This window comes from Acinonyx jubatus, chromosome D4 (assembly GCF_027475565.1).
Source record: "Acinonyx jubatus isolate Ajub_Pintada_27869175 chromosome D4, VMU_Ajub_asm_v1.0, whole genome shotgun sequence".
NCBI classification, from domain to species: Eukaryota; Metazoa; Chordata; class Mammalia; order Carnivora; family Felidae; genus Acinonyx; species Acinonyx jubatus.
Window position 1 is genome coordinate 78,624,402 of NC_069391.1, and position 11,336 is coordinate 78,635,737.

The 11,336-nt window shown below is 40.9% G+C and overlaps 1 protein-coding gene across 1 annotated transcript; it reads left to right on the forward strand.

Moving 5' to 3' along the window:
* The first annotated feature begins 265 nt into the window (after positions 1–265).
* On the forward strand, positions 266–11,081 carry ZFAND5 (zinc finger AN1-type containing 5). The gene is made up of 6 exons (XM_027041033.2): positions 266–396; positions 4,734–4,893; positions 5,325–5,436; positions 6,066–6,169; positions 8,587–8,712; positions 9,434–11,081. The coding sequence occupies exons 2-6, from the start codon at positions 4,743–4,745 to the stop codon at positions 9,580–9,582; spliced, it is 642 nt and encodes a 213-aa protein (XP_026896834.1). The 5' UTR covers positions 266–396; positions 4,734–4,742; the 3' UTR covers positions 9,583–11,081.
* The last annotated feature ends 255 nt before the right edge of the window (positions 11,082–11,336 follow it).

Sequence of the window (11,336 nt, forward strand, 5' to 3'; positions counted from 1 at the left end):
TCGCGGCGCCCAGGCCTCCCTGCTCGCGTCCCGGTCGCCCTCGGAGTCGGCCCAGCCCGCCGCCGGTGGAGGCGTGAGGTGACGACGGGCGAGTGCCGCGAGCAGCGTTAGCCGCCGCGGCCTCCGGTCCTCCCTCCGCCTCCTTCTCTGCCCCCCCCCCCTCGCTTCCCTCCTCCCACTTCCCGGGCTCCGGCGTGTCCCGGCCACGCTCAGTGCCGCTGCAGGAACAAAGGAGGACCCCGCGGCGGCGGCAGCGCCACCTCCGCTTCCGACCCGCTCCCGGCCCGAGGCGGCCGCTCCGGGGCGCCCGGCTCGCCCCTCCCGGAGGCCTGGGCCCGGCCTCACCGCGCCGGCGTCGCGCGCGAGCCCGGCTCCTGCCCTCCTGCCCCCAGCAGGGTGAGTGGTGCGGAGCTGGGGGAGGGCGCCCGGCTGCTCGTGCCGGGCCGGGGGAGGGCAGTGGGGGGCTCCGGCGGAGCTCGAGCGGGCCGCGGCTGGCGGCCTCCGGTGGAGGGGAGCCCGCCCTCCAGCTCAGGAAGCACAAAGACGGAGGCGTCATCCGGTCGTCGTGGCCCGGGGTCCGGCGCCCCGCGCCCCCGGCCCGCCTGCACCCGCACGGCCCGGAGAACAATGCCCGGCGTGTGGGTTCCGGGCCTCCCTCGCGTCCGTCCCGGCCGCCTTCGGCGCGGCGCCCGGCGTGGGCAGCCGGACCCGGAGAGACAAAGGGGCCGTGGCGGCGGCCGCGCCCCCGGCCCCCTGCTCGCCGCACACCCTCCCCCTCCTCCCGGCCGCCCCGGGTCGCCGCCGCCGCCTCGGAGGAGCCGGTCGAGGTCGGGGGTCGGCGCGGGGCCGGCCTGGCCTGCGGAGCTGCTGTTCTGCATGACTCAGTGATTTTTGGAGAAGGCCCTGCTGGGCTTTCCTGAGCAAGGCCTCGGCTTCGAGAGGGGCCTGGGGGGAGGGATGGGGGCCCGGTGGGACCCGGACTTGTTCGGAAATCCGCTGGAACGTGGGTGAGGGGGACTCCTCCGTCGTCGTGTTTTAGTTTTGCCAGCGTCGCTGCGTTTGTCGCCCAAGATCCCTTTCATGAAGGAAATGGAGCACCTTCCCCTTTGTTTCGTGCATTTAGGCTGGTGAACATGCATTTCTTGCTCGCTTTCCACGCACTCCCGTGGAGCCGTGTTTTCAGGAAAGGCCCGTGTTTATTTGTTGCATGCCTCCTAAGAATCTAGTCTAAGGACATGAGGGTAAAGTAGCGTATATAGGTCACAGAGCCCCTAGTTTTAAACCTGGAGTTCAGGTCATTTACAGACTTAAAAATAAAATAAAATTTCATTCCTTATTTTTTTTTTTAAGTAGAATTTCAGAACTTCATGGGTGAGAATATTGCAATTTTATCTTACAAGTTTTTTTTTTTTTTAATGTTTCCCAACAAAGAATTTACTGTACTTCTCCCCTATTTTCTGTCTCGGGCCAGATATTAAGCCTGGAAAGGAGCCTTTAAAAATCACAGTAATCTCATTTTGGCAAAGAGAGAACGGAGATCAGGAGAGTAAGGACTTGCCCAAGGTCACTGGCTTAGTTAGAAGTAGATTAGATACTAGAACTCAGGGTGAGTAGGCATTAACATCTTCTAACATGTGCACCTGAAAACTAAATTCCATAGGTGTAAAATGTCGTTTTTTAAATTATTATTCATATTTGAGGCTGGAGAGTTTTTCTGCTACATGCCCAGGTTTTGGTTTTCTTTAAACTAGAAGTTAGGGGAAGCCACAAACTAAAAATATACATTTCAGCTATTCAAACTATAAAAATAAACATTTTCCCTGTGCTTGATAGAGCTGGCACAGGCTTGCACAAGTTTCTAACAACAAAACTTTAAAGGTACTAAATAGTAATGGTATTGTATTTTTCTGAAATGTTGCCAAGCAGAAGGGAAACGGCACTTAATGGCAAACTGCCCTCTCCCGCCCCAAATTGCTGCTAAGCAGGAGGATTTAAACATGAGGATTCTTTCTGCCTCGGTGCTCTCTGTACTGTGCTTGGTTTTTATAAACAACCCTGACCATTTTGGCTTCACGAGTGATTAATGATGCATCTTTTTGTTGAATTTGAGATTGTTCACTAGCCCTGTCTACATTACAAAAAAAAAAAAAAAAAAGCAGCAGCCTTAATGGCATCTTTTTGTTTTGTTTCCTTATTATATTAGATATATAAACGCAGCATCCTTAGTTCTTGGGGTTGTGTAGGAGTTGGCAGGCTCTAAGATATAAATAGAAGCTGATTTCAGAGGCCCCTGTTGACTAGGCTTTATGTGAGAGCCTCCATCCAGCTCAGCCTGTCACATTGCAGCCTTGTGACAGGCTGAAGCTCCCGCCCATGTGATCTAAGCTTCTGAGAAATATTAAGGCAAGCTTTGCACATGTGATGGCGTTTAAAAGCTCGCTTTCTGGGGGGGGGGGGGGGGAATCTACAAGATGGGAAGCTACGTGGAAGACTAATGTCCTGGTGTCTCTTGTGTCTCAGTTGCAGGCTATTTATAGTGAATTGAAAGTAGTTGTGTTTTCTGAAGAAGGGAAGGTGGAATACTTTGCAAGTCGAAGTGGGTAAAATCATTGAGATTCCTTTCCCCCTCCTGTTTTTATGTAAAAGATTTTAAAGAATTGAATTAACTAAGGTTGATGCTTAACTTTAAGGTTGATGCTTAAATTTGGGCCTGTTCGCCATTATAAAGCCACTGTCAGATGAGCCACTGGAAGTTAGTATAGCAACTGTGAGCTAGCATAATTCTTAAGCTGGCTTCAAGGAATGAACTTTTTGCATAGAGCAGATTCCCACACACTATGTGGGGCGGGGGGGCGTGCAAGTAAAGACATAATTTATTATTTGAAGCATTTTTGCACATATTAAAAATTTTTTAAGCCCAGCTGAAAATGTTTATTAATAAACCTAAGTGATGTTGAAATGTTTACACTACCGTGCTCCAAAATGAGTCAGCTAAATTCCACTTCCTATTTAAAGAGACCATGTCAACTAAATTAGTAGTATTCTTTGAAGTAAGCTGTGGTTCTCCAACACCCTCCACATAAGCTTGATTGGCTTGAAGTAGTTTCAAGCTTCAGATATTTCTTTTTGCTAATGAAAGGAAAGAGTACTATCATTTAACTGTGGAGGAAATAGTGGCAAGATTCTGGCCAGGTCAAATTTGGTTAGCCCTCTTCTCCCCTTCTTGTAATTTTGGTAAAAAGTATTAAATAACTTGCTAAAACATTGTTTTTAGTAACTCACTAAAGAGTGTATTCTAGTGTGTGTTAGTTGGAAAAAAGCCATATGAAATTCTAGACCAGCTCTAGCTTGAATGAAGGACTTTCCTGCACTTAATCTGAAATGTTTATAACTTAACAAATAAGTAACTTAACTTCCGTTATCAGTGTTAAGACACATTTAAATGACCATGACCACAAGTTATAGCACACAATCTCCCTTTAATAAAATGCTCTCAAATATGTTTTTGTACGTACATACATATTTTAAGGTGACATGGAAACTTTCTACAGTTTAAATTTTTCTTAATGTGTGTTTTCACTTAAAACTCAGAAAAATTTACTAAATTTAGCGTAACGTTACTATATCTGTTCTAATTTTAACAAGGCTTCTGGAAAAGCAAGGTAGGCTAGCTGTACGAAGTTCTTTCTGGTAACCTAGCATTAAATATTAATGACTACTGAAGGTTGTGTGTTCATATTGCTTGGCTTTGCCATATTGAAATTGAGCTTTCAAAGGTTTCATTTTCTGACGTGAGGAAGGCAAGCACTCGTGAAAAGCTTTAATAGAGCCTTTGGCTGGAGAAATCTATAGCTGATAATTTGTGCTTTTGAAAGTTACTAGGCACTGCCTTTAAAGTATTCAAACCCAGATTTCACACCTCAAATGCAGAACTTAAAAGGAATTGCATGAGCAGCTGACCCCTAAATTCTTAAAGAGCTTCACTTGTTAGTGCCAAGGCAGCAGGAAAGGCCAGATGATCTATCAGCTCTCTTCAGTGTTCTGTAAAGGTGTTGCGTTTTTAAAAGTTTTTAAAATTCTGTCCCATAGCAGAATTGTTGAATTACTAGTGAGGCCCATCATCTTATAAGATATTTTAAGAAAGCTTTATAGCTACATCCAGTGTACAGCCAGCTTAAAGAACCACTAGTACATATCAAGAGTTGGTACTTAATTGTGATTATTGTAGATTTTTTTTTCATTGGCAAGTTCCATTTTATATATTTTTAGCCAGAGAAGTAAAAATCTCATTTGATATGGTCTGCCTGTAGTGCAGAAATCAGAAAGTGACTTTAAGATGACAATTGTCCAAACTGATTTAAATGTAATTCTGACATCTGGCAGAGTGACCTTTTCAGAAATTGAAACAAAGATCATAGTGATAGGTGGAGTAATGCATTTTAATGTTTAATGATAGCATTTTTTTTGTCCTAAAGAATGTGAAGTTCCTATAGTTCATTGTTTATCAAGTTAAAAAGACAATTTCTTTAATGCCCTTTGTTTTATAAAGGCAACAAAATATTCATAGTTTTCTTGTCCTACTCTTTTTAATGATTAACATAATTAGGGCCTTTGTTAGAAATAGACTTGGTGTTTAGAAATAACAAAGGTATGCTGGTGGCTGTCATACTAATTTAGTGATTTTATTTGGTGACATGCTAATTTCTAAAATTTTGTTTTTGTTTTGTTTATAGCAGAAAAATATGGCTCAGGAGACTAACCAGACCCCAGGGCCCATGCTGTGTAGTACAGGATGTGGCTTTTATGGGAATCCTAGGACAAATGGAATGTGTTCCGTTTGCTACAAAGAACATCTTCAGAGGCAGCAGAATAGTGGCAGAATGAGCCCAATGGGTAAGTTTCCAAGGAAAAACCCATTTGAAGAACTGGTGGACAGAAAATATAGAACCAAGAATTGGGGCCTAAGACTATGAGAATCAATGCTGAGAGCCCAAGAAGAGAATTCCTGAGAAAAGCTTGAAATTAAAGCAGCAGCCCAGCCCACGTCCTTGGCATGACAACATCAGGAATGAATGACCATCTACAAGCATCTTCTAGCTTTTTTATTTTCCTTTTTGAGGTTTTGTTTCATACTTATGTTCACTGGATGTGACTTTTCCATACATGTTTTTGTTTGGATACTCACTTAATTGTAGGATTCAGCAGTACAGTGAAAGTGCTTAAATCACTAACCTAATTAAATGCAAGTATTTGTTACTTATTAAGAGTCTTGCTACTGAGTGGTGGTAGTCTTGCTGTTTCTTACAAATCCTTTTTTTAAATAGGAACAGCTAGTGGTTCCAACAGTCCTACCTCAGATTCTGCATCTGTACAGAGAGCAGACACTAGTTTAAACAACTGTGAAGGTGCTGCTGGCAGCACATCTGAAAAATCAAGGTAAGATTGACCACTTCAGGCTTTTTATCATAATACAACAAGGAAATACATGGGTGCTCCCCATACCATTCTAATTATGAATGTCTATATATACTAAGGATGTTAATGGATCCGATGCCCTTGGCTTTGCTTGTGTTGCACAGTCTGGGATTCTGGGATCTTTTACTACATGGTCTTACAGGTCACTGAATAAAGACGTATATCATAACACTCCGTGGTACTCTCAAAGATGCTGTATTGAGAATGCTGTGCTTGTATTATAATTGAGGTTAAGTGATTGTAGAGTATGGCTCTGCAGACTGTGTTGTAATGCTACACAAGACATTTTGGCAAAGCTGCCCCTTTTGCCCTTAAGTTACAGGCACAGCTAAAAGTTTCCAGTTGGCTATAATAGGACATCGTAACCCATACACATATGCAGCCTTGAATTGATGAGCCATTTATCAGATCGCTTTCTTTATTCTCAACCGTGTGTGCTGGGCATCCAATATTCTTTTAAGTTTTTAGATTATTTAGTTCCATTTGATCATGTTGGAAATAGTACGTACTTTAAAGTTGAACTGACAACTTACTGTCTCACAAAGAAGTACCCTTAACATCTTTAAAAATGTTTGCTTGAACTCAAATAGAAATGTGCCTGTGGCTGCCTTGCCTGTAACTCAGCAAATGACAGAAATGAGCATTTCAAGAGAGGACAAAATAACTACCCCGAAAACAGAGGTGTCAGAGCCAGGTATGCTTTTTGTTTAATACTAGTTCCGTTCTGGATTTGGTAGTACAAGAAAGAGTTGGTGGGAGAGGAGTTCCTTCCCATTGAAGGTTAAATTGGAGAGAGAGCTGTAAAATCTAGGCCAAGGAAGAACCACTCTCTCTCAAGTCCCTTGGGTGTAAAATAGTCACTCTTTACTCTTCTTTCTTCTCCTTAAACTCACACCATAAATTTATAATCTGGGAACTGGAAATATTAAGAATGTAATGAACTTAAAAGGTCGTTTGCCATTATATTTCAAAGATCTCTAAATCACTAAAGAAAGTGTTAACTCATAAACAGAAGAAATTAGATTAAATTTCAAAGCCATGAAGAAAGTTTTATAATCAAAAGCAATATTCAGTCTTGGTATCCTCAGTGTTGTAAAAAATATTTAAGACAACATATTGAACACTGAAAGAAGCTTTCAAGTTGAAAAGTCTAGGAGTTGAAAAAGCAAGAGTTCAAAACTCAATATGGAAAGGCATTTTTTTCACTGAGTGCCTTTGAGTCTCTGCTTCTGTAGAGCATAGTCAGAAGTGCTGTCACATTGAGAGATGGACTTGTTTGAATTACCTGTGCTGGGCCCTAAAACAGATAGCTCTGTACTCTATAGGGCACATCATTCATTTACTCAGTTCATTGTCTCCTGGTACAGTGTTGACTGAACACAATATAAAACTTTATTGTGAGGAAATAACATCTGTGGGTATGTGATCTGCTTTGGAGGCTTGCTTTTGCTAACATCAAATAGCAAAGCTTATGTGAACTATAGCAATCTTAATTTATAAAGTTAAGTAAAAACTCTGCAGTTCAGCAGGTGAATCCATATTTGGTATTTTCAAAGGAGTTCAATCTTTCTGAAAAAGCCGGCCAAATTAGGTGTTCGTGGGGTTTTATAAACAAAATTACTCTGACCTGGGAACGGTACTCTTTTGGTTTAGATCTGTACCTAGTCTCTGCATTTATTATTTCTTAATAGGTTCTGTAGTTTGTTCCTCTTTGCCTTTACTGAGTCGTTTCCCCCTTCTTAACTCCCATTTGTCCCTGTATGTCCCAGGAACCACTGTTCAGTCTTCTGATGTAGCCAAGGAAATGGCTGTCACACATACCCCTCCCCCAAACTGTTCCCGTACATTTTTCTTTACCATCATAGCATCAGGAAAAACTATTAGGTTGTCATAGTAGATTATTAGGAATGAGTAGTAGGTAGAGTATTATTCTGTTAGTGTATAATAGGCTATTAGTCTGACTAAATATATTACTAATGCAAATGAGTTATGTATTTACAGAGAATTTTAGAGTAAGCTGTCATGAAACCTATCAGCTTGCTCTAGAGTTTGGATTTATGCTTATAGCATTGGTGCTGGCCTATTTAAGCAGTAATCTTAGCATTGCATACAATAATTTGCTATTCTTGGGGTTTGGATTAATATTAAAACTCTGTGCTTCTGGTCTAATTGAATTCTATAAAAGCAGAACTAATTTGGTATTTTTGTTTTAAGTAACTAGTGGTAATGGTGAGCTCTAATTGTGCTGAACTGCAATTTTCATGTTGACAAATTTTATTGATGTCATGTGAACTAAAACTTTAAGGAGAAACACGGACTTCTTAAAAGGAGATCATTATCTCTCATTGTCTAAATTCTGTACCCATTTTAGAGAAGTACTGCAAAGCAAATAAAAGCTGTGCTTTAAAAATTCTTGATTTGCCTGTGGAATCCTTAATAGTCAAAACTTCACAAGTACTTATATTGTCCTAAAGACTGTTTGCTGATCTTTCAAAAAGTTTAAGAACTATTCAGATTTTCTGCATGTGACCATATAAAGCCCGTGTTAAAATGGCAAAATAATTGTGGAATTTTAGGATCTGAAGTTAATTAGGGCTTAACGATTTGGGTTTTACTTACTGAAATTGCTAAATTTATGTATTCAGTCTTTTGTCTATCAGTGTAAAACCAAAATGAATTTTTTGGCGGTTGGCAACTTTATGTACTGAGTAATAATGAATGTAAACTGCCCTAATTAAGAAGTTTGCATTTACGCAGTTGCAATTTGGAAAAACTGGGCATGTGACCAGCATCTCCCAGGTCTTTAAAACTTAGGAGTTTATTCCCTAGTACTACCTGTTAAGAGTCAGTTTAAAGGAATTTGAGTGGAGTAATCATTTTACAAAATTTAGAGAAGCCAAGTATATGTTGGTTGGCAAGAAACTGTCAGATTTGAAAGTTCTGATACTGAAGTAGAAGATTCTGTTTAAAGCACATGTTTTTAAGAAAGGCTTCATGAATATTTTCACTAAGAATCTTCCTGCTTCTCTTAAATGTTTTCTTTTTGTGACTTAAGTAATTGTCAGCCAGTGAACTCTTAACAGTTATCTCATTTTCACCCTTGTTTTTCAGTTGTCACTCAGCCCAGTCCATCCGTTTCTCAGCCTAGTACTTCTCAAAGTGAAGAAAAAGCTCCTGAGTTGCCCAAACCAAAGAAGAACAGATGTTTTATGTGCAGAAAGAAAGTTGGCCTTACAGGTATTAGAGAACATAGAAGACAACGTATATTTTGTTGGTAGGCTTTAACAGGGAGCTCCCTTAAGGGACTGGTCGGTCCTAACACCTACAACAAAATGCCCAACTTTCAGGAACAGAAAGTTTCCAGAGTGGACTAGAAAGAGGGCAGGATAGTGGGGAGAAGTTGGGTTTGATTTGCACTTGTGTCTCTAACCCTCTGGAACCTTTTATTACCTTCAGGCCTTGTGAGTTACTCTGCTTTACTGAACTGATAAAAATTCATTGCTTTCGAGTCTTTTCTTTGTTCTCCTGAGGAGAAGGTAGTTGACCCAAACGGTGAACACCATCTTTGAGCCAGGCACAAAGTATTAGAATACTTCTTAACTGTTCCCTGTAAATTTCAGAACCCTCTGGTTCTCTTTTCCCTAGTTTTCACTTGAGAAAACGTTATCCTGTTACATGTAGGAGGAGGAGGATTTGCATCCAGGTCAGTCTGGCTTTAGAGCCTGTGTAATTTCTACCCTGTGCTATCCACAGGCGTTTATGGAGGGAGAGCTATCCGAATTTCTCACTATGTCAAAAGAGATTGAAAGCTGTTTCACAATTTCAAGTGGCAGACTCAATTTCATGTTACAGAGAACCATGAAAATCTGGTTCTTTTTCTCCACTGACTGAGGCTTTTTTTTCCCCCCTTTAATTACTGCAAATTCCCAAGTGACTCTACTTCCTCTTATGTGTACAGGGTTTGACTGCCGATGTGGAAATTTGTTTTGTGGACTTCACCGTTACTCTGACAAGCACAACTGTCCATATGATTACAAAGCAGAAGCTGCAGCAAAAATCAGAAAAGAGAATCCAGTTGTTGTGGCTGAAAAAATCCAGAGAATATAAATTACTACTTGTGAAGAGACTGAAACTTTGTTTTTATTTTAATATATCGTAGGAAAACATTAAAGAGCAGATGCATGGCCATTTTCCTTTGATGTTCTCCAGAGTTTTACTTTACACTTGTCTGTCTTATAATTGAAATTTTAGGATGTTTGGGTGTTTGTTACAGGCAGAAATGGATAGATACAGCCCTACAAAATGTATATGCCCTCCCCTGAATAAAATTGGATGAAAATCTGCACAGCAAATTGAAATACACAGACGATAGGGACAAAGTTTAGTTCCCACGTGCCAAACATAATCCGTGAAATCTCTGCATGTTTGCAGCATATCTGCCTTTTGGGAATGTAATCAAGGTATAATCTTTGGCTAGTGTTATGTGCCTGTATTTTTTAAAAAAATGGTACACCAGAAAAGGACTGGCAGTCTACTTCTTCCATAGTCCAACTTCACCCTGTTAATTTCCACAACATGTTCTTTGGAAGCAGGAGGAAAGCTATAACGAGGATCAGACCTTTCCGTGAAACCAGTATTTGGTGCCATATGTAAGCCTGGCTCATTGGTCTCCTAAAAGCTGTCAAGTAAGACATTCTGTGAAAGGTAAACATCGCAACTGGTTATCATGAGTAAAGCCATCAAGCCAACAGGGGCTTGAGCTCTCTTTGAAGCTTACTGTGCTGGCCTGCACCAGAAGATGCCTGCATTACTCTCATTGCTCAAAATGTGTAGCACAGAACTGCACTAGGATTAATTTGTCTACAAGAAGAAATTAAAACTACATTTGGTTTTTACATGCCGCAGCTCTATTGAATAACATGCATCTGAATTTTAAGTTGCAAAGGTATCTGAAAAGTTCATTTTTCGTGTGCATCTTTTGTTGAATGTTTTGGTTCAAGAAAGAATGTTTAAAGCTTTTTTAAAGACTTCAGTTCTTAATGTAACTGTACCTTCTGCATGGAAAATCATAACCAACATGGCTGCAGTAGACTTCTTAGTGGTATCCAGCACCACTCGCAGAGGGCTGCGTTATCCTATTAATTGTACTTGGGTGTAGGACTCTAGTGTTCTTGGGTGTATTGCATGGGCTGCATTATCTACAGCATTGTACAATAACAACTAGAAGAGGCAGTATACTTCACTGATGCTTGTCTGGTAATATCACTTCTGTGTCATAATGGAAGGTTTTTGTGATGTATGAAACTTGTGTTTTTTATATATAAACGAGCATAGTTAGATTAGTATTGTGGTAATGCCTGTTTTCATCTGTAAATAGTTAAGTATGTACACGAGGCACTACTTCTGATTTATTGCAGTGTTCAGTCCTAGTTTTTACTTTAATTAAAGCATTCGGTTTTGCTTTCGATTTTTATGTACCTTAGTTTGGAGTTAGATCTGCAGATGTGTACAGATAGTTCATATTTATGTATTGCACATAATCATGCTATTCAGCATCGATGCTATATTGTATTATGTAAATAATAAAAGCCATGTACAGAGGGAAACTTCCACTTGTTCATTGGGTTCTTAAGCCACAGGTAGAAACCATAAAGAGGAATAGTTAGAAAATGTTTCATATCCAACTTGGTAGTTGCATATGGAGACTTTGCATGGCTGTCTTGTAATTTTTTTAATTGCCCCCCCCCCCCCGCCCCGAACATGGTATGTTTAAGTGAGAGCCTTGAGATGAACTTTGAGACATTAAATGTGGTACACAATGGGCAGCTTATTTTTGAAGAAATGAACCTTTTAGGATCGTA

Bases quoted from the DNA above. Each gene is read 5' to 3' on its own strand.
- ZFAND5 (XM_027041033.2), top strand. From the start codon at position 4,743: ATGGCTCAGGAGACTAACCAGACCCCAGGGCCCATGCTGTGTAGTACA. The intron at 5,437-6,065 runs GTAAGATTGACC...GAACTCAAATAG, and splicing joins AGCACATCTGAAAAATCAAG to AAATGTGCCTGTGGCTGCCT. The intron at 8,713-9,433 runs GTATTAGAGAAC...TTATGTGTACAG, and splicing joins AAAGAAAGTTGGCCTTACAG to GGTTTGACTGCCGATGTGGA.